The sequence below is a fragment of the Protopterus annectens genome, chromosome 1.part1 (genome assembly GCF_019279795.1).
Source record: "Protopterus annectens isolate FY-2018-M chromosome 1.part1, PAN1.0, whole genome shotgun sequence".
Taxonomy (NCBI): Eukaryota; Metazoa; Chordata; order Ceratodontiformes; family Protopteridae; genus Protopterus; species Protopterus annectens.
Genome location: NC_056726.1, coordinates 603,675,882 through 603,699,811, shown reverse-complemented (window position 1 = coordinate 603,699,811; position 23,930 = coordinate 603,675,882). Strand labels below are relative to the sequence as shown.

Here is a 23,930-nt window from a genome sequence, read left to right as displayed (position 1 = left end):
CGGCCCAGAGGCAGAGGGGGGCCGAAGAATTTTGGGTTGCGGGAACCCCTTTCTGATCAACCCACGCAGCATCCCTGAGGGGTTGCCCGACTGCTCCTCTCTGGAGGCAGTCGGGAGGGGGGGGGGTGCTTTTTGATGCACCTGGCACAGTGGGAGTCCATTACGTCAGATCACTGGGTGCTTCGGATAATATCCAGAGGCTACTCTATACTCTTCATAAACCTTCCTCCTCAGTCGAGGCGCCTCCCCGATGTTCCACCCAGTCAGAGGGAGGGCTGCAGCTTTAGAAATAAATAAGCTGCTAGAAAAGAGCCATCCAGCACGTCCCCCCAGACCAGTCCGGGTTGGGCAACTACTCCAGGTTCTTTTTGGTGCCAAAAAAGATGGGGGACTTGAGACCAATTCTCGACCTTTCTACAATGAACCTCTTCATTGCCAAGGAGAAATTTCGGATGGTCACTCTTCAGTCCATTCTCCCGCTGTTGCAGGAGAACGACTGGATGTGCTCCATAGACCTCAAGGATGCGTACTACCACATTCTCATGGACAGGCGATCCAGGAGGTTTCTCCACTTTCGGTTGGGGTCCAGTCATTACCAGTTCAGGGTCCTACCATTCGGCCTCACCACAGCTCCCAGGGTGTTCAAGGTCATGGCAGTGGTAGCGGCCCACCTGAGACTTCAGGGAATACAGGTCTTTCCTTACCTGGACGACTGGCTCCTTGCCACCTCCACCAGGCATCAACTCTGCTCAGCCAGGGATTGCTTCTTGCTTTTAGCCTCCAAGTTGGGGATCACTATAAATCACAAGAAATCGTCCCTTCAACCGGTCCAAGTCCTAGACTTCATAGGGGCCAGAATAGACGCACTTCAGACCAAGGGCTTCTTGACGTCGGACAGACTTTGCAGCTTTAACCCTTCACATTCTAGCACTCCTTCAATCTCCAACCCCATCAGCGGAGTTGGTCCTGAGAGCCTTAGGGTCCATGGCAGCAGCAATCAACCTTTCGCCCTTAGCTCGCTCGCTTGCACATGAGGGTTCTCCAGTGGACATTGCAGGTCCAGTGGTCCATCCTTCAACACCTGTTGGACTCTCCAGTCCCCCTCAGCAGAGTTTGCAGAAATCCGCTCAAGAGCTTTGGGGAGGACGACCGTTCATTATGCCACAACCCCAACCCACTGTAACCACGGACGCTTCTCGCCTTGGGTGGGGGGGCATTGCATGGGCAGAACTGTCCAAGGTACGTGGACAGAGGCCGTTCTGCATATCAATGTTCTGGAGAAGAGAGCGGCGCTTCTAGCGTTGCAAGCTCTTCATACCTTTCTCCCTCCAGGGACTATTGCAATTCAGACAGACATGTCAGTGGTCTGGTACATCAACAAACGGGGGGGGGGACCAGGTCTTACCCTCTTTGCCGAGAGGCCATGAGAGTTTGGGATTGGGCGATTTTCACCAACTGTTTTCTGTTAGCAACGCACATTCCGGGTCGGTCTAACATCGTAGCGGACAAGCCGAGTCGAACTATCCTCTCGCCTTACGAGTGGTCTCTGAACTCCTTGGTAGCGAAACAGATCTTCCACAAGTGAGGTCAGCCTTGCTGCAATCTCTTCGCATCGCCTTCAAACGCGAAGTGCAGCGAGTATTTTGCTCTAATCCCCCCCCCCCCCCCCCCCCAGGGGAAACCCCCAGAGACACTCTAGTCCATGCTTGGCCATCCGGTCTTCTTTATGCTTATCCTCTTCCGTTAATGACAAAATTTTTACAGAAAGCTCGTCGGTTGGGGAATAAGATTTATCCTCATAGACCCATTCTGGCCTCGTCAAACCTGGTTTCCCTACCTGCGTTCTCATCTTGTAGCTCCTCTTTGGATCTTGGATCCCATCCTGGATCTGATTTCTCATCCTTCGTGATTGGAAACTCCGAATCTGGACGACCTCAAGCTCTCAGCTTGGTTGATCCAGTTCCATTATTTGCCAGGACTCCCGGTATCTCGTCTGCAGTTAGATCCATCCTGGTAGCGGCACATAAGCCTTCTACCAGGAAGGTTTACAACAGCAAATGGAAGCGTTTTTCCATTTGGGCCTCTCATAGAAACTTGGATCTTTTCACTGCTCCCATCCCAGTAGTGCTCTATTTCCTATCGCATATTTTTCAGCAAGGGGCCATCTCTTCTACTGTAAAGGTTCAAATGGCTGCCATTTCACATTTTCACATTGGAGACAATCTTAGTCCTTTAGCTTCCACTAAGATCTGCAAGACCTTCTTAAAAGGCACCTTCCTTTTGAGACCTCCTATTAGGAACGCTGTTCCCCCATGGGACCTAACCTTGGTCCTTCAGGCTCTAACTGGACCACCCTTTGAGCCTGCTGCTTCTGTTGATCTAAAATTCTTATCTTGGAAAACTGCTTTCCTAATAGCTGTTACCTCAGCTAGAAAGGTGTCAGAGCTACAGGCCCTTTGTACTAAACCCCCATATCTTGTTTTCCATAAGGACAGAGTCTCTCTCGGGACTTAACCCTTCCTTCTTACCTAAAGTGGCTTCTGAGGCGAACATCAATCAGTCCATTAATCTTCCTGTTTTCTTCCCTAACTACCAGAATAAAGGGGAATGCAAACTTCATTTGTTAGATGTTCATAGACGATTGTGTTTTTACCTGCACAGAACAGCTGCCTTTCGCAAGTCAGAGCAGCTCTTTGTTTCTTTTGCGAAGCCCTTCTTGGGTAAGCCAGTATCGAAGGTGACGTTAACTAGATGGATTTCTCAATGCATTTTACTCGCAAGATATCTGGTCGGCCAGAGCCCTTAGGGGTGCACGCTCATTCTACCCATTCTATGGCTACTTCTGCTGCGTTCTGGTCGAGTGCCCTTGGATGACATTTGTTCTGTGGCCACTTGGGCTTCCTCTCATACCTTTGTGTCTCATAAGTTGGATTTTATATCCAGAGGAAGGGCAGCTTTTGGCTCTGCAGTGCTCCGGAATATCCTTCCTTAAGGACCTCCCAAGTGTTTGGTAGCTGTGGACTCTGTCCCACAGGTTGCTGATCAAATGAAGTTAACTACTTCAGAAGTTATGTACTCACCATAATGTGCCATCTGAGTAGGTAACTTCATTTGTCAGCAACTGAACCCCCTCCTTCCCCCTAACCTGATCCTTGATTGTCTGAGTCATACAATGATTCAGCTTGTTGGTATTCGCTAGGTTAGGATGTTTTAGGTTGTGTTTGTCTTGGTGAAATTGTATAATGGGCAAACGTGATCTGAGGGCTGGAAGGAGGTAGCAGGTATTATGGGTAAGGGGAGGAGCTAGGAGCTCTGATCTTTAGCTTGGAAAGCTGCCGGCTCAGATCCAGGTCGGATCCAGATACCCACGGGTTGCTGACAAATTAAGTTACCTACTCAGATGGAATGTTATGGTGAGTACAGAACTTCTTTATATATATACCTTTTTGGGGGCACCTGACATCGGGGGCAAGAAAAACTAAAGAAAATGGCGTCTGCTGCATGTTTTATACCCCTGACGACCTGGTGTTTTGGAAGAGAAGACAGCAACTGACGCAGGACCCAAGACTTTGGAATTCAGGCCGACTGAGGGCAACCTGCAGCAGATTACCCAAATGTAATGACTGCAGCGGTGAATACACTCTAACATCTACATTTATTTTAAGTGTACACAACTGTACTTTTCTGAATATGAAGACCTGCAACCCCTCTCTGCTTATGAGGATTCTGATGCAGAGGAATCCATTCCTTTTGCCTCTCCTCACAAGGATTTTTCATTTGGTGAAACCCTACATACTTTAAGGGAGCATTTCCAATGGGAATGTCAAGACTAGCCTCAGTTAAAAAAGACCCTGGGATTTCTTAATTTACCACAGCACAGCCCTTTAGCCATTCCTCCTGTCCTGGATGTTGTGGATGATGTTTTCATGGAATCCAGTTTGATTCTGACACTCTTCCTCTTGGTCCCAGGAAACCGGACCGGTACTACAGAGTCCCCGACTCTCTCAAATTCCTTTTCAAAAATTCTACTGCTGACCCAGAGGTCATCTCCCACGGATCTAAATAAATTAAGGAACCTCAGCCAAGAATGCCACCCCCTCAGACAGGGATTCCCGAGCTGAAATAGCAGCATACCATGGAACTTCTCAAACACAAAATATATTCCTTTACTGCTTGTGCAGAAAATAAAGAATTACAAGAGCTTATGCATTCTGTAAGCCAAGTTACTAAGCACACCTTGCAATGTGGCTTTGATGCCCTAGAAGCATCTTGCAGGGCAGCAGTCACTGGTTCTGTCCTTAGAAGGCATGCTTGGCTTAAGGAACAGACCTTGCCAGACCATGTTAATCCAAAATTATTGGATGCACCATTGAACAAACACAATTTGTTTGGCACCAAGGCAGAAGAGGTGTTAAAAAAAGATGGAAGAAAAAGCTAAATCTATGCAGACAGACTTTTTACAGGTCCAGCCTCCGAGGTTCAGTAGGCATTGCTCCTCCAAGCACTGGTCCTTTGCGGCCCCCTCCAGCTCAGCCAAGACCCCAGGGGAAGCAGACCCACCCAGATAGCAGTCCCAGGGAATGCAGAGATCTAAGCAATGGAGTTCCTCCTCTTCAAAAACAGGGAGTGCTAAGCCACCCCCTTATGGTAAGAACTCACAATGACTTTACACCTCCACCCCTTACCTCTGCCTACCTGCTTGTGCCCCTAGGAGGAAAACTCTCCTTCCATGCAGACAGCTGGGCCTCTTACCAATGACCAATGGGTCCTCAACATAGTGTCCAGGGATACAGATTTTATTTCCACACACTGCCAACCCAAAAGGGTTCCCAGGTCATCCTCCAAACCTGTGGGCAGAGGCCAAAAAGCAAGTCCATTCCCTGCTCTCCATGAGTCAATACAGCATGTTTGTGCAGACCAGATAGGCCATGGTTTCTATTCCAGACTCTTCCTGGTATCCAGAAACGAGGGCACCTGGTGCCCAATCCTCGATCTATCCATTCTAAACACCTTTCTGGCGATACCAAATTTCAAAATGCTCACCCTCCAGCAGCAGCTTCTTATGCTTTCCAAGGATGCTTGGTTAGCCAGCCTAGACCTAAGGGGCCTACCTACACAGCCCAGTCAGGGAATCTTGCAGGAAATATCTACGTTTCAGGGCAGGATCTATGCACTTTCAGTTCTCTGCACTTCCCTTTGGCTTATCCACTGCTCCCAGAGTTTTCACAAAATGCATGGCTCCAACCATTGCTTTTTGCAGACAGTAATATTCAAATTTACCCCTACTTAGACAATTGCCTGATTCAGGCAGTCGGTCAGGAAAAGCTGTTACAGCACCTGACCATTGTAAAGGATCTACTTACCTCCCTGGGGTATACTATCAACAAAAAGAAATCAAAACTTGTCCCCACACAAATTATATTCCTGGGAGCAAGCCTGGACGCAACATCCCAGATGGCATTCCTTACTCCAGAAAAACAAGCCTACCTGACAGGCTACTTCTCTCAACTAGCCACCATAACCCAGTTATCCGCAAGGAAAAAGCCTGCAAGCTCTAGGGTTCATGGCCTCCTGCATTCTACTCATTCCATATGCCAGACTGCACATCAGGAAACTACAGTGGTACCTAAAAAGCCTTTGGTGTCAACACTCTCAAGACCTGGAAGCCATCATACTTATGATGCCCTGTCTAAGGAAAGGTTTTCTTTGGTGGGTAGCAGCCTGCAACCACAAGGGACTTCCCTTCTCACAACCCCATGCCACCCAGACCCTCACCACAGACGCATCAGACTATGCCTGGGGTGTGCACACCTGAACGGCAGGTGCATTCAGGATGGAGCCCAAATTAAATACACCTGCACATCAACCAAAAAGAGATGTTAGCTGTTCAGCACACACTGACAGCTTTCAGACCCCTACTCTCCCTGGGGCCTCTAGTGATCGAAACCGACAACACCACAGTGATGTGGTATATCAACAAGCAGGGAGAGACTCACTCTTATCCTGTCTGCAGGCTTGCCATGACCCTTTGCCACACTGCCCCAGCCATGCAAATACACCTGCTAGCACAGTTCCTGCCAGGCTCCCTAAACTCTCTGGCAGACAACTTGAGCAAAAACCTGCTAGACCACAGAACCTTCAACCTTGTAACCCAGAAATGGGACACCCCAAAGGTGAACCTCTTTGCCTTCCACTCCAATCATCAGCTCAGCAAATTCAGCACCAAGGAACCTCACAGCAAGGCCTGGAAAGTGGATGCTCTATCCTTCCAATGGGTAAACCTCTCTATCTATGCATTTCCCCCCTACCACTCATTTCAAGGGTACTGCTCAAAATAAGGGGGGAAAACCAAGGGCAATCTTTATTGTCCCAGACTGGCCACGCCAGCACTGGTATCCACTGTTGCGCAGCCTATCACCCCTGCCACCATGGCACCTACCTCAAATCCCAACACTCCTGATCCAAAAAAATGGAGAATTCATGCCTCCACAATTGCAGACCCTGAACCCGGCAGCCTAGCTTATTCCCTTACCTCTACTCCAGCTGCCAGCCTAAAACAAGTCCTGGATGTTGTATGTGAGGCCAGATGCCCCAGCACTAGAAAATCCTATGCTGACAAGTGGAAAAGTTTTGCACCTGGATCCAGGCTAAGGGAGCCGAAACAGCACAGCCCTCCCTAACTCTCATCCTGGGTTACCTAGCAGACCCTACTACACAGGGGGTCTATCCTTCTCTTCTATTAAAATTCATGCCCCTGCCATCTCTGCTCATTACAGCACAGAGCCATATCTCTTATCACACCCTCTCAAACAGTTCCTAAGAGGGGCTAACAACTTAAGACCACCCAGAAGAACTCCTACCCCAGCTTGGGACCTTAACTTTCTGTTGGAAAAGCTCACCCCTACCCCCTTTGAGCCTGCAGCTTCAGCAAAGTTAAAATTCCTCTCTTGGAAGACAGCCTTGCTTCTGACCATCACTTCAGCTAGAAGAGTTTCAGAGCTACAAGCACTCATGGCTGTAGAGCCCTCCATAATTTTCCATTTTGACAGGGTCTCCCTCAGGACTAACCCATCCTTCATGCCTAAAGTGGTGTCCAGTGTGGCTCTCAACCAATTCATTAATTTGCCCACCTTTTCTCCTAACCCACAAAACAAGGGGGAAAGGATTCTCCACTCTAGATTTGCACAGACAGCTCAGGTTGTCTGGATAGGACTAAATCTGGTAGAAAACTGACAATTTGCTAGTCAGCTTCGCAGTAAGGGCAGAAGGCAAGGCACGTGTCTCAACTGTACAGATTTTCGGCTCGTATTTTTGGCCTGTTCCTCTCTTTCCTGGCAAATCACTGGAATGATCTCAGGATTTGAAGTCACTAAATGACATACATTTGAGTTTCAGGCTTCAAATCCTTCAGAAAATGTATATTAAAACAAATCCTGTTACTTTAGCAACTTTCTAAGTTTATAAGAGCAATATTTAAAATATGTCCCTATTTGTACCCCCATTTTGTCAAGTTTTGTCCAGATTGTTTTGCTTTAACAGGTTTGAAGAGGTATGGGGCAAGGTCATATCCAAACAATCTCCAAATGATAGCACACTGCATCCATTTCTGCTACAAACAGCAAAGGAAACCTCCCCCAAATGGGGTCAGGACGCATTCTACCAGGGCAACCTCCACCTCTGCAGCTTTTTTCAGAGGGGTCCTTACCAGGACATCCTGGAGGCTGCAACATGGACTTCTGTTCATACCTTCACCAAGCAGTTACCACCTTACCTGTCTTCTCCAAATCCAGGGCAGGCTTTGCCACCGCAGTCTTGCAGGGCATCCTAGCCAGCTGTCAGTCTTATTGACTGCCTCCACCCTTTTCTTCAGCTTTGGGAATCAACCCAAGTGCGATGACTGCAACAGTGAAACACGAAGAACATAGTACAGTTGTGTACACTTACTGTAAATGTAGATGTTCAAGTGTATTCACTGTTGCAGTCCTGGTTTCCCACCTTCTATCCCCCTTCTCTCTGTCTCTCTTCCTCTCTCCTTACAGCAAATGTTTGATATTTACTTTCTACTGGTGGTGTTCTTCCACCATAATCTAGCTTCCTATTTGGGGGCTCCTGACAGTTGGGGTAAGAAAAACTGATGGAATGGCATCTGCTGCCTGATTTTTATACCACTGACGACCTTACGTCAGTCCTGGACCGACAGCAACCGATGGAGAAATACTAACTACAATTCCAGTCTCACATAGACCTACCATGACAGCAAACCAAACACATAAACACACAAAAACATACTTGGAGGCTCTAAATAAAAATCTGCCTAAGCAGCAGAGACCTCCAAAGCAGACACCTAAGCAACCGCTACCCCAAAACAAAACACGTGCAACACATAGCTCACAAAGCCAGTGTGCCGAACAGTCACAGCCCTTAAGGCTAAACAACACACCTGATACACTTGTAATAGGTGACTCTATCGTCAGGCACACTGACGTCCCGCTCACCAGGCTGAACAAGAGGGTCACGGTGAGCTTCCTGTCGGGCGCTAGGATCTGCCACATAACACAAGCATTCAGGTCACTCCAAGGCAAGTACAAATATGACTCTGTCATTGTCCATGCTGGTGTGAATGACCTGAGACATACCTCCCTGGACTACATGAAGAGACCTAGAGGAGCTCTCTGAGCATGTAGCCCGGGCAGGTATGACCCTGACCTTGAGTAGCATCTTACCCTCACCAAGAATGATGCCACAATATGAAGACAAGATGATCAATTTCAACAATTGGCTTAAGTATTGGTGTCATTCAAAGGGGATCCAATGCCTGTCAGCCTGGGATGACATGCTCGACAAGCCACGATGCTTCACTAGGGACGGCTTGCACCTGTCACCCCTGGGCTTTCGGATATTGGCAAAGGCTCTTGCTACCCCTGTAGTGCCTTTTTAAGGCAAGGCTCAAAAGACAAACCCACCTCCATAGGTATCACAAGGGATAAGAAACTAAGAGTAATGCTACTCAATGCCAGAAGTCTAAACCTCAAGATGCATGCACTCGAAACTCTCCTTAGCATGGAGAACATCGATATCTGTGGAGTAACAGAAACCTGGTTCAAGGCTCCCGAGAGCACCCCAGCACTACCAGGTTATACCTCGTACCATGCTTTTTGGCCCCATAACTTGGACCGAACCACAAAAGGAGGGGGGAGTATCAATATTTGTCAAAGATACCCACACCTCCAGGTTGGTGGCACAGCACGAAGCATCGGAGACCCCAGCACTACCAGGTTATACCTCGTACCATGCTTTTTGGCCCCATAACTTGGACCGAACCACAAAAGGAGGTGGGAGTATCAATATTTGTCAAAGATACCCACACCTCCAGGTTGGTGGCACAGCACGAAGCATCGGAGACTATCCATGTGCAACTAACAGTGGGTAAAACTGCCTTCCAGTTTATAGCATGCTACAGACCACCCTCCCAAACCCAGGAACCCCACTCGGCCTTCCTGAGAACACTGGAAAATTTGAAGGTCTCTCCAAACATCATTATATTGGGCGACTTCAACTACCCAAACATAGACTGGGAGCATTACTCTAGCTCCAACACCCTAGCCCAAAGGTTCCTAGAATTTATAAACTCAAATGCTATGGAACAACTTGTTACCACTCTCACAAGAGGGGAAAACATACTGAACCTGATCACCAACATGGGGACTCTGTGCTCCAGACCAGAAGTGTATCCCTCACTGGTAAGATCAGACCATAAACTAATCTCACTGGATATTCACATCCTGACCCCACCCCCTACCCAGAAAACCACAGTGAAAAACTTCTCTAAAGCAAATTTCACACTCCTCAAAACCGAGGTGGAATCCTTCAGAGCCCCCGGGCCTGTGGAAAATACGGCCCAGACCGCAGAATCCTTTATAAACGCATTCTATGAACACCTTCAGGAATGCATGGATCATGAAATCCCAAATAAAACCAAGACCCAATCCTCCAAAGGCAGACGTCCTGTCTGGTGGACCCCAGCCATAAACAAACTGTACAATAGAAGGAGGAAGCTAATACATGATAGAGCAAAATCCCAAAAAGGGAAGGCATCTCTGATCAGTATTAGCAAAAAACTACGGGCACTCATAAAATCGTCCAAGGCCAGCTTCGAGAGAAAAATTGCACAGGACACTAAGGATAATCACAAGGCTTTCTTTAGTTATGTTAGGAACCTGGGTGGGAATTCCCAGATATGCTCAGAATTAGTCCAAAATGACAAAAAATACACCGAACCCACAGACATTGCCAACATCCTAGCTGACAGGTTCAGCGCAAACCCCCCCCACCCACCCACCAAAAGGGCAAATATCTATCCCAGCAGAGTGCTGCCCCCCTGACATCTCAGATGCTCAGGTAAGAGCCACCCTCTCCAAAGCAAAAAAACACAGCATCAATGAGACCAGACAGTGTCCCGGGCTGCGTCCTACATGAACTCCAAGAAGAGCTAAACCCAAACATAAAACTACTCTTCAGTCTCAGCCTTACTACAGGATATGTACCCAAAAAGTGGCGTACAGCAACAATGGTCCCTCTCCACAAAGGTGGTGCCTCAACGGATCCTGGAAACTATCGCTCCATAAGCCTGACCAGCTTGGTCTGCAAAGCTACGGAAGGGATCATCATGGACCTCATAAATAAAGATATTGGACCTACAGACACTGGATCCTACCCAGTTTGGCTTTAAGGGCCGATCCTGCCTCTTAAACCTGGTCGATTTCTTTGAAACAGTCACCAAGGCCATTGACGAGGGGAAGGTGGTCTACACAGCCTACCTGGACCTCGCAAAAGCCTTCGATACAATACCCCACTCGGGCATTATAGATAAGCCCACCAGCTTAAATATAAACCCCTATGTCACTAGATGGGTTGCAAACTGGCTCAAGGACAGAACCCACATGGTTAGAATTGCGGGAGCCATGTCAGACTCCAAACCAGTTACAAGTGGCGTCCCACAAGGCTCAGTCCTGGGACTGCTCTTGTTCGGTATATATTTCTCGGAGGTACAGGCCAACACGGAAGGACTGTGGCTGACCAAGTTTGCAGATGACTGCAAACTGGGCGCCATAATCAACTCTCCAGCCGACACAAGCATCCTCCAAAAGGGCCTCATAGAAACAGACAACTGGTGCCAGAGCCATGGCCTCAAGCTAAACGCCAAAAAATGTATAGTCATCCCCTTTGGCAAAAACAAAGTGCCCACAAATTGCCACATAGGTGGTAATCCATTAAGTACAGAAGAAGTAATTAGGAACCTGGGGATCCAAGTTGATAGCAATCTCTCATTTGACAACCACTTGGCCAAAGTGGTTAGAAAAACATTTTATATAGCCCACCTAATCATGAAGGGATTCACATCTAGATCAGGGGAGGTCATCGTGCCTCTTTACTCATCCCTCATCAGGCCCATAATTGAGTACAATGCCCCTTTTGGGATGTACCTTACCAGATACCTGCAGCAACTGGAAAGACCCCAAAAGTACCTCACCAAGAGGATCAAAGGGCTCAAACAGATGCCATATGCTGCCCGGTTAAAGAAACTCCAGCTCTACTCAGTGGCATACCGCCTGCTCAGAGACAATCTGTGCCTGACGTATAAAGCCATGTCCAACCCGGAATTAATGGACATGCTGCACCTCAAAATCCAAATCCCATCGAGCTACGCGCTCGAGAGACTTGAACCTCAACACTGAAATAAATAGGACATGCTGGAGGGACAGATTCATAACCCAGAGGCTCCCTTCACTCTGGAATAAAATCCCAGTCCAGGTTAGGCAGAGTCCCTCATTGGCTCTCTTCAAGAGGAATCTTGATGAGTGGATGGGAGATCGTAGGTTTACCCCGGGTATCACTTCTGTGTCACTGTTGGACAGAGGCACAGTATACTAACCTCGAAAAGGGGCACAGCAAAATTAATTTAAAGTGGGTGGCGAAAGCCAAACACACTCTGGCTAGGCTTATAAATGCCCTAGGGCAGATAGCCTAGTATGAACCTATGAACTAAGCCTCTGTTGTTCGGGCTGACTGAGAGCTACCCCTGGCAGGATAACCCATGTGTGATGACTGCAACAGTGAATACACTCTAACATCTGCATTTATAGTAAGTGTACACAACTGTACTTTACCCTAAACCATCTCCTTTTCTAGTAAGAATCAACTTATCCCACTTAACTCTTGCCCTCTTCCCCTTCTAGATAGATTCCTTCAACTCTTTGATTGTCCACTGTAATTTCTGTGATTGATAAATATGCCTGAGCATATATAAAACCAGAGACTAAAAACATTTCCACTGCTTGTATGTTATCCATATCCCTAAACAAGTTTCTCAGTTTTTCTGTTACTTTTTTAGTCTCTTCCCACATATCCTTAGCTGCCATGATGACAACCCACTGTGGGATTCATCCAGAAACTCTGGAAATTGAACCAGATGTCTAGATATCCTCCTGTGGCACAATTCCCTTGTGTATGATACCACAGTAATGAACTTAACTCAAAAAACTGTTTGTGTATGTTATATTACTGTATTTAATATTAATCACTAGATGATGATCTTCGTGTTTCAATGTTGCAGTCATCACATTTGGGTTATCTGCTTGCAGTAGCCCCCAGTTGGCCTGATTAACAAAGTTTTGGGTCCTGCGTCGGTTGCTGTCTCTTCTTCATGACGTCAGGTCGTCAGGGGTGTAAAACATGCAGCAGACACCATTACATCAGTCTTTCTTGCTGTGCGGTGCCCGAAGCAGAAGCAGTTTGCAAGTGCCGGTTGGCAGACTCCTGAAATTTTCGTTTTCATGTTTCAGAACCGAAGTCTTCAACTAAAAGCTAAGTACCCCATTGGGGAAATTTTTTTCTTGCTCTAAACCGATGTCCGTAAAAGTAAATAATTGCATTACTTGTGGAAAGCAAATACCTCATAAAGATTTTCATTCATACTGTATTCCTTGCCTAGGCCGTAACCACGACGTACCTCGCTGTCAGTTTTGTGCCTTATTTAAACCGCGAACTATCCGTCGTCTGTAGATTTTCACTTCTAAATATTTTGGTGCTCGGTTCAATTATCCAGATATGTCGTTGGTAGGCCATCTGACTACAGACGTTCCAAAAAAAGCAAAGATAGAGACAGTCTGCCGAGGTCCAAAGCTGCCGACAACGCTTCTAAGCCAAGTCACCAGTTCGCCGGTACTCAGGGAGTCCCTTTCGCAGCCCCTGATGCCCACTACTTCAGATTCTACTGAGACCCATTCGGAGTCCGGTATGCTGCGAGATGCTTTAACTGTGGAACCTGTGGATGTCTCTACCTTGGATGGGTCCGGAGCCGCTGTGCAGGCACCGGCTTCTTAGGGTGTATTCAGGCCTACTGATTTGCAAATTAGACCAATGCCATCTTCTTCAAGGCCTAAAACTCAAACCATGCCTAGAAAACTGATGCCCAGACCGCATGGCCAGGCCTCTATGCCTAAAAAACAAATTATAAGAATGGCTGAAGACCTTTATTACTTTAATCAGGGAAGCCAACCTTCCCCCTCTGAGACCTAGGACTGAGTTTGTTTATGATACTTCTGATCAGGATTCTGAATTTTCTATTTCCTCTGATGACCAGGATTTACCTTTATGTACCTATGAAGATTCTGATGCTGAGGACTCTATGCCCTCTGCATCCCTCCCAGAGGATTTTTCTTTGTGAAACCTAGCATACTCTCAGGGAGCATTTTCGTTTGGAAAGTCGGGATTTCTCTGATTCTAAAAAGAGGCTTTGGGATTTCTTACTCTTGCCCCAGCACAGGCCTTTAGCCATACCTCCTGTACTAGACATTGTTGTTGATGCCTTTTCGGAATCTAGCTTGGCCCCCTCACACTCTACCTCCTGCTCTCAGAAAACCTGACACATTACAGGGTCCCTGACTCTCAAGTTCCTTTTTAAAAATCCTACTGCAGATCCTGAGACCATTTCACAGGGACTTAAGGGCATTAAAGCTACTACTCCCAAAAATCCTACCCTCTCTGATATAGACTCCAGGACGCTGGATATATTGGGTAAGAAGGTATACACTTCTGCAGCTTTGGCCATTAGGGCCTTAAACTGCCAGTTTCATAAGTGAAAGTATCAGCAGCATATTTGATTGCTTAAACAGAAAATGTTGATTCCTGATTATGTTGAAAATAAGGATTTACAGGATTTACTGCATTCATATGAACAAGTTGGAAAGCATACTTTGCAATGTGGTTTTGATTCACAAGAGGCATCTTGCAGGGCTGCTGTAACTGGGTCTGTACTTAGAAGGCATGCTTGGCTTAAGGAGCAATCCTTGCCAGATCATGTTAAAGCAAAATTACTGGATGCTCCCTTAAACCAGGACCGTCTGTTTGGCAACAAGGCAGAAGAAGTTCTTAAAAAAAAAATGAAAAAAAGCTTAATCTATGCAAACTGTTAAATATTTTTTTACAAGTACAACCTCCAAGGTTTAGTAGCCATTGGCCTTCCAAGAATTGGTCCTTTCCTGCCTCTTCCAGACCTTCTCAGTCCAAACCCAGAGCCAGCAGAGCTCCCAGGCTTCAATCCCAGGGAACGCACCAGACTAAGCAGTGGGGGGCCTCCACTTCCAAATCTGGGCATAATAAAACTCCCCCCTATAGTAAACTGTCTCAATGACTTCCTTTTAAAACTGCCAAGCCCTTCTCAACTGACTGCCCCTTTGGGGGGAAAGATTGCTCTTCATGCAAAGAACTGGGAACTCATTACCCAGGACAAATGGTTTTTAAATAGTGTCCCAGGGATAAAGATGTCACTTCCACACGTTACCAACACCAAGCGGGTGGCCAGATCTACCCCCAAAGCAATGGGCAGAGGCCCAAAAGCAAGTATCTTCTCTGTCAAGCATGGGGGCTATTCAGTTGGTACCAGAAGAGGAAAAGGGGCAAGGTTTCTACTCAAGATGTTTCCTGGTACCCAGAAATGACAATTCATGGCATCCTATCGTGGACCTATCTACCTTAAACACCTTTTTGGTGATTCCAAAATTCAAGATGCTGACTCATCACCAGTTGCTCCCTATGCTAGGCAAAGACACCTATTTGGCCACACTAGATTTAAAGGAAGCATACTTGCACATCCCAATCAGGGAATCTTGCAGAAGATACCTACGCTTCAAAGCAGGCTATACACACTATCAGTTCTCTGCACTGCCCTTTGGCTTATCTACTGCGCCCAGGGTATTCACAAAGTGCCTAGCTCCAGTCATTGCATTTTGCAGGTAAAGAAATATTCAAATATACCCATACCTGGACGATTGTCTAATTTAGGCAGAAAGCCAGGACATACTTTTGAAGCATCTGGCCTTTGTACAAAGGGTGTCAACTTGTCTGGGGTACACCATAAACAAAAATAAATCACACCCTGTCAACAAATTATATTCATGGGAGCAAACTTGAATACAACTTCCCAGATGGCTTTCCTTATGCCAGAGAAACATTCATTTGACAACCTACTTCAAACAGGTGTCCACAAGAACCCCGTTATCTGCAAGGCAAGTACTACAAGCCTTGGGGTTAATGGCCTTCTGCATTCTTCTAATTCCATATGCAAGACTGCATATGAGGAAACTACAATGGTATCTAAAAAGCATATGGTGTCAACATTCTCAGGATCTAGAAGCAATGATTCCTATCATTCCTTGCCTACGCCTAGAGTTCCTTTGGTGGGCAGAGGCCTGCCACCAAAGCAAGGGACTGCCATTCACACTACCCCCTGCTACCCAAACCCTAATGACCAGACTCATCAAGACTGTGCATGGGGGGGCTCATCTGGTAGGGAAGTGCATTCAGGGCAAATGGAACCCAAGTCAAATGCACCTGCATATCAGTCAAAAATAAATGTTAGCTGTACCGAATGTTCTGACAGCCTTCCAGGACAATTAATGGTAAAAACTGACAACGCCACTGTTATGTGGTACATAAACAAGCAGGGGGGTACACATTCTTATCCCCCTCTGCAGACTAGCCATGGCATTGTGGAACACATCCCTGAGCTACCAAGTGCACCTACAAGCTCAATTCCTGCCAGGAAAACTAAATACACTGGCAGACTAAGCAGAAACCTCATGGACCCACACGAGTGCAAACTAGAACTAAGAATTTTCAACATGTTCACAAGCAAATGGGGGAGCCCAGATATAGATCTGTTTGCCTCCCCCCAGAACTACCAATTGGACAAATTTTGCTCAAGGACGCCCCACAAACAAGCTTGGAAAGTGGATGCTCTGTCCTTCAGCTGGAAAAACCTATCAGTTTATGCCTTTCCTCCTCTGCCTCTGCTCTCCAAAGTACTGCTAAAGAACCAACAAGACAAACCAAGGACAATTTTGATTGCACCGGACTGGCCACACCATCACTGGTGTAACCCCTCTTGCACAGTGTCACCGTTGGCCCCATGGCACCTGCCTTGGACTCCTTCCTTGTTGTCTCAGCAGGAGAACCAGATTCTGCACCCTCAGCTTCAAACACTGAACCAAGAAGCCTGACTAATTACCTAATCTCCCCTTTGCCACCCCTCAGTAAATCAGTGATGGATATTTTAGAGGCAAGGAGGCCTAGTACTAGAAAATCTTATATTGACAAATGGAAAAGATTCTGTGCCTGGAACCAATCTCAAGAGATGAGCACAGCAGTGCCCAGTTTACCTCAGATTTTACAATACTTAACTGAAATGCTTCACAAGGGCCTGTCTTTCTCCTCCATCAAAATTCACGTCTCCGCCATTTCAGCTCATTATAACACAGAACCCTCCCCTCTTTTCTCATCCACTGCTCAAGCAGTTCCTCAGAGGGGCCAAACATTTAAGACCACCCAGGAGAGCTCCAACTCCAGCCTGGGACCTTAACTTTGTATTGGAGAAACTCACTCTTCCTCCTTTCGAGCCAGCTGCTACTGCAGATTTAAAATTCCTTTCTTTGAAAACCGCTTTCCTTTTAGCAGTCACTTCTGCAAGACTGGTATCTGAATTAAAGGCGATTTTGGCAGTGGAGCCTTTCATCATCTTTCATGCAGACAGGGTGTCCCTCAGAACCAATCCCTCCATACCAAAGGTGGGATCCAGTGTGGCTCCTTAGTCCATTCATTTGCCAACCTTTTTTCCTAATCCACAGAACAAAAGGGAACGGATACTGCACTCCTTAGATGTGCACAGACAACTTAGATTCTACTTGGACAGGACTAAATCTCAAAGGAAATCTGAACTGCTGGTGGCATTTGCTGCAGGGGCAGAGGGGAGGGCTATTTCAAAGCAAACCATTTCTAAATGCATAGGCCATTGCATTCATTTCTGCTATAAGCACTATGGAAAACCTATCCCACAGGGGATCAGACCCCATTAAACCAGGGCTGCATCTGCCTCTACAGCCTTTCTCAGAGGCGTCCCTACCAGGGACATCCTAGAAGCTGCTACCTGGAGTTCTGTACATTCTTTCACCAAGCATTACCATTTGCCAGTTTTCTCTAAATACAGAGCTGGCTTTGCCACTGCAGTCTTGCAGGGCCTTATAACTGGTCCTAATGCTATCTAAATTCCTCCTCCCATCCTTGGCTTTGGGAATCTACCCAAATGTAAAACTGATGTAATGGCGTCAGCTGCATGTTTTATACCCCTGATGACCTGACGTCACGGAAGAAGAGAGAGCAACAGACGCAGGACCCAAGACTTTGTTAATCAGGCCGACTCAGGGTTACTGCAAGCAGATAACCCAAATGTGATGACTGCAACAGTGAATACACTTGAACATCTACATTTATGGCAAGTGTACACAACTGTACTTTATTCCCACAACTCAGTGTTTATGCCTGAAGAGGTATGTTAATGCTACTTTTTTTTTGTAAAATACAGGTTTTAACAGGCCTAAAATGTGTGGTGGGGGATCTTACATTGATTAGCCTTGGCTTGTATTGCTTCCCTGTGTAACATTCTAAATGTAATGTATATCAACATTATAAATTTGCACTAAATGGGAATTTTATTATTCTGCTATGTATCCTTAGTGTGAATGTGGCATAACTTTCTTTCATATTCTCTTCTAGGCTTCTGATGATAATGAAGAGAAAGGGAAGGAGGAACAACAATCTCTTTCTTTGCAAGTGACACCCATTGATTACTTGCTTGGTATTGCTGACTTAACGGGAGAACTAATGAGAATGTGCATTAACAGCGTTGGCAATGGTGACATAAGCACACCATTTGAACTGAGCCAGTTTCTGCAACAGATTTATGATGGGTTTTCATACATTGGTAATACAGGGCCATATGAAGTATCTAAGAAGCTGTACACATTGAAGCAGAGTCTTGGAAAAGTCGAAGGTGCATGCTATACATTAAAAGTCAGGGGATCAGAAATTCCAAAACACATGCTTGCAGATGTATTCTCTTCTAAAGCCATCATAATTGACCAAGATGAAGGCATTTCATAAATTACTTCTTTCTTATTGTACGTGTTGTTTGGGTATTGAGCATAGTAACATGTTCAGCTTGCATTTTCATTGAAGTGCAAACTGTGTATGGTTCTGTTTTAAACTGCTTAAATATGTCCTCCAGATAAGCATTTAAACATAATTAAAAAAGGCTGACTGGATTTTTGCATACCGTTTCATAATGCCATGAATATAACTAGTTTGTGAGAACTGTAGTATATATTGACCGGTTTGTTTTTTTGGGAAATCTTTTTCTACCAACTGCTGAACTTAACAGTCCTGTTAAAATATCTTCAGTAGTGTATATGTTTAATATTGACAGCTTTTCATTACGATTTTAAGAGACTGTGGAGGGTTTATTGCATTCAAAAATTGTTTCAAATGGAAATTACAGATGTACAAACCTCGCTTGTTGCCATCCCTTTATTCAGCCATTATTTTTGATGATGATTAATTTTGATACATTTGTAATACTGGATCAGTATCTTGGAGATTTTTAAACTTGTTACAAATTGCCCTTTTGGCACAGAGGGATGCGTCTAAAGCAATGTTTGATAGGGTTAGTAAATTAATGTTGCAGTTGCCGGTTTATTCAAACTGTTCTGGCTTGGTTGTGCTCCTTTAGCTTGGTAGAGATTTATTGTAAATTGAATTGCACTTTATTTGAAGAAGTGATTTACTTGTTAATGTTTTATGAATATAGATTTAAGTAAAATTACCTTCCCACCTTACCATGTGTGAGCTGGTTAGTGCATTTTAACCTGGACTATTTTTCAGAGCCCTTGGGTGGCTATTTCTTATTCATTACTCAAAGTTTGGCACATTTTCTATAAAATACAGCATTTTTGGGACATCTGTGTACCTGTACTGATGCATGCTGTGGCGTAATGCTGCGTGCCCCCCAGTGCCTGTCAGTTGCTATGTTTTATCCATCTGTCTCAGTTATTGGGTATGTTGAATACAACCAGATCCAAAGTCAGCAACTTTCAGACTCTTGGATCCAAGACTCACTCTTCACCCCCTATCCATAATTTTCCCCTGCCTGCACCATTCACCACCCCAGAACTCGTTTCTTGCTTGATAAGACTCAGATGTAATCCCAGGTCTTGGTGCTGGCTCCCTATTGAAATGTCGGCACTTGAAAATGCCGAGTGCTGGAAAAAAACAGCAGAGCAAATCTTAAATTGCCCTTCCCAAAACATTTTGCAGGTAGTGACAAGACAACCCCCCATACCCCCTCACACTCCCCGAACCTGTATATACTATTTGTCACCATACCTTTGAGAAATGGGAATATTCCAAGAAATGGCTTCTCAGACTTGGTGTATACAAGTCCAGTCTTTCTGCCATTCAGTCTCCACGTTTTGGTCCGAACATTTCAAATGGTTACCCTTGGCATTTTCAATTCTACCTTAAAATTGTCTAATTTCTTTGTTGGTCTTTTGTTTAAAGCCTTTTATTTCTTGTTGCTTTCTTAGCATGCTATAAAATAGCTATATCCAAAGCTTACACTTGTATTTTTTTCTTGTAGTTGATTTTTCCACCCTTTTATTCCCTCTATCAAAAAACTTCCTTTTCTATCACCTTAATCTGTAGCATAGTTTTGTATTTAGTAGTGCTACTAGTTGGTGTTAATTCATCTTTAGTGTAGTTTATAACTAGAAGTCTGTTAGTGGTGGTTACTACTTTTACCACGTTTTCTGTTTTTGGGCTCTGGGTTCAAGAATTGTACCTCTTGCAGGCACAAGACCCCCATTATATGTATGCATAAATTAATTTTGAAAGGTCTTCCTGCCACTTCTAGAGAATCTACCCTTTTCTTCTTTGGTTTCTTTTACAGCAAAAAGTCTGGGGTGAAAGCTGTGTGCCATGGAAAGAAAGGGCGAGGGAGGGAGGAAAAAGAAACCTGGGAATGGATCTCCTGACCAGTCTGTTCTTTTGGGTCCAGCATCTAAGATTTCTAGGCCATCAGTATCCAGTCCCCTTTCTGAGCCCATCAGGATCCACTCACCTACACCTCCAAGGTAGTTCCCAGAGCTGGGTAGTCTCGGACTTCAATCACCTATTTAGAAGTGAATTCCTCTCGCAGATCTTCCACACCATTATCAACAGGCTCTTCCTATATGGTCATTAAGGAATCTGTGGACAGGGTGATGAAATTTGAGGACCCAGGTTCAGATGTTGGTCCTCCCTGCAACTTTTGCTCTGGAAGTACCGGCTCCGACCCTGACCATCAGTCTTCTAGTTTTTCATTGATCATGACTTTTGAATCCTGTGATATTGGAGTGGAGCATTCCCAGCAGGATGACTGTCAGCTGAGTTATATTTGACTCAGTGTTCCCTACCCCCGCTAGACTCTGAGAGTACTGGATCTCTAGGAGTCTCCAGGTAAGTTCATGTTTTCAGAGCCATCCCTTGTGCATCGGTGCTGAACAGCTGTGCTCTACTCTTAGCCTATGGGACAAGTCAGGTAGTTTCAAGGAGTGCCCTTGTTAGGTTCTTAGGATTCCAAGGGCCCTGCTTGGGAGTAGCTTCGGCAGTTGAAACTTTTCAAAGAGCTCTCTCGATCCAGAGAAGGTGTTTCCTATTTACATTTGGCACAATCTTAATCCCTGCCAACTTCTGTAATTCCTCTTCCAATTCATCTTGTCCCTTAGGCCTGGAGGAGACTCATGAGCCAAGTTCCCCTTTGGCTTCCAAGCCCTCCCTAGAGCCCCCTGTCACAGAGTGGCATAAAAAGCAGGCTTGCAAGAGGAGACATCTGGACTCCTCTCGAGTCCCTCACTGAAGATACTGATTTTGAAGCAGGAGAGGGTTCAGTTCAGCATGAATCCCCCCCCCCCCTTTGGAAGACATCTCCTTTGGAGATTTTCTACAGAGTTAATTGCTACGGGGAGGGGGGATTGTCCACAGACACCCCTTTCCAAGTGAAACCATATTTGTCTTTGGAGCTGGTCCATCTTCTTGGGTGGTCCTCTGCTGACTAACTTGATTTGGTTTCAGAGTGGGCATGGAAGAAACTGGACATGGTACAAGCCCATACTATGAAAACATACTGGTTTCCTTGTGGGACAGACCCCATTGCAACAAGGAGCCAGCAGCAGATGCCATAGTGGTGGTGGTAGCCACAGAAAAGTTTGTAGGAGAGTTCTGGTGTCTGTTCCTCTAACAAGAAGTCTAGGGCTTTGGACTGATTTTGAAAGCGGACATGTAAATCAGCTATATTTTTATTACATGCACTGAATCTCATCCACCAGATTTTAGAGATACTTGACCAAGGAGCTTTGTAAGTCGCACTTACTGTCCTTCACCGCACATTCCTGCAAAACTGGACTTGTAGACTGCTACCCTTCAATCTATATCTGGTGTCCGTGGGCTTATTACCTATTGCGGCAGATGGCACTTCTGAGCAGCATGTGCTGGTGTTAATTTGTGTAGTCATCCCTGAATGCATATCTGTGATTTTGTGGAGACCTACAAGGTGTCCTTTTTGAGTGCATCTTATGATTAATCCACCCTTTTTAACCCAAAGTGAAGGATATACTCACCAGAAGTGAAGAGTGGCAAAACTGTCTTCTGTGGGTATCTACATTTCCACCCCTCAGAGGATCTTCTCCTGCAACCAGAAGGGCGGCAAGTAGTTGAGATTCTTTAAATCTAATGGTTTTGCTCATTGCACTTCTGGAGATAGATCCCTGTCCCCCATTGGCAGAATGGGGAGAAACTCCAGTGGAAGTTGCCCTTGTGGCTGGGGTGGTATGTAGAACCAGGGATTTCAAGGCCCTTCAAACATTTCCTGCAGTCCTGAAAAGTTACCCAACTGCTGCACTCGTAAAGCAGTTTTGGGGGTGCTTGTCCCTGCACCCTCAAGCCTGGTTTAATATCACTCAAGATATTTGGATGCAGAGGATCATAACCAGAGGTTAAATCATTCCTTTTTTTCCCCACGACCGCAAGACTTGTAAAGAAAACTTCCTGATATCCCATCCCTTCAGTGGAAGGCAGGAGCTCATCCAGGATGTCTCGCCAGACCAGCAACTACTCTAGGTTTTTTGGTTTCAAAGGAAAAACTGGGACCCTCTGGCCCATTTTAGACTTCGGTCAACTAAACTAGTTTGTAAGACGGAATAAATTCTGGATGGTTATGGTTCAGCATTTTGCCTCTTCTGAGGAAGGATGACTGTATGTGCTCAGTGAACCTGCACGATGGCTACCATCTCCTAAAGCCAACCAGTCCAGGAGATCCCTTCACTTTAGATTGGGAGCCAGCAACCTTTAAGGTCATGGTACTTCCCTTTGGTCTCGCCACCAGCCCCGTTGGTGTTCACCAAATGTATGGCAGTGGTTACAGCACATCTCAGACTGCAAGGGTTCTGTGTGTTCCCATACCTAGATGACTGGCTCTTAACTGCTACCATGAGGGATCTACTCCTTTGAGAAAGGGATTCTTAGCTTCAGTTATGCCTTTAAGAATCACGATCGAAGTGGAGAAGTCCAAATTGACTCCAGTACAGATGATAGAATAGGATGTCACCTGGATGCCACCTTGCAGATGGCCAAATTTCTGGAGTCCAGAGTCTTTGCTCTGTCAACAAGCTTCACAGGTACTATATCTTCAAATTCACCCCCCCCCCCCCATCAAAATACTTCCTGCATCTTTTGGTCTTAATAGCAGCTTCCATAACTCTGGTCCCTCATGCCATATTATATGAGGATGCTGCAGTGAACTTTCTCAGTTCAATGGTCCATGCTGTATTAATACAATTTCCTACCAGGCTAATGAGAATCTTCAGGCAGCATGTTCAGTGGTGGCTAACTTCCCTCTTAGTTTTTGTAGGATATCCCTTTATTTTCCCATCTGCAGTGGCCATGGTTACCATGGACATTTCCTTCCTGGGATAGGGAAGCATTTCAAAGACACCACCATCCAAGGCATGTGGATGTTGACACAGGCCAGTCCTTCACATTAACGTATTGATCAGGGCAATCCTAGTGTCACAGGCCTTTCAGGATACCCTTCACGCAAATGTGATTGCTATGATGTTACCACAACATAGGCCTTTAGCCATTCCTCCAGTTCTCTCTGTTGTAGGTTTGAACTACTTAATATCAGTTGTTGGGAAGCCATGAGGGCTTGGCAATGGATGTCTTCCAAGCCCCTTCTCGTTGCAATGTATAGCCTGGGGAAATCCACTGTTTTAGAGAGCAAGCTCAACAAGGTCTATTCTTGTACCTCATGAGTGGTGTCTCAATCAGTTTGTGGCTGCCAAGATCTTCAGTCACTGGAGCCAGCTTTGCTGTGATCCTTTTCCTATCCCTTTCAAACCAAATGCAATAGCTACTTTTGCCCTGATTCCCCAGGAGGGAGAGTCACCAAAGGATGCTCATTTGTGCCCCCCTCCCCGTCCTCCTGTACAGTTATCCTCCCTTATAAC

The 23,930-nt window shown here is 45.8% G+C and overlaps 1 protein-coding gene across 3 annotated transcripts in view; it reads left to right on the top strand.

The window, feature by feature from the left end:
- Positions 1-18,902, top strand: part of TSNAX (translin associated factor X) — an 849,466-nt gene extending 830,564 nt beyond the window's left edge. For all 3 annotated transcript variants that reach the window (XM_044077052.1, XM_044077042.1, XM_044077035.1), the window contains one exon: positions 18,109-18,902. In XM_044077052.1, the coding sequence (XP_043932987.1) occupies positions 18,109-18,495 (387 nt within the window). In that variant the 3' untranslated portion in view covers positions 18,496-18,902. The remainder of the gene's footprint in view (positions 1-18,108) is intronic.
- Positions 18,903-23,930: the final 5,028 nt, after the last annotated feature.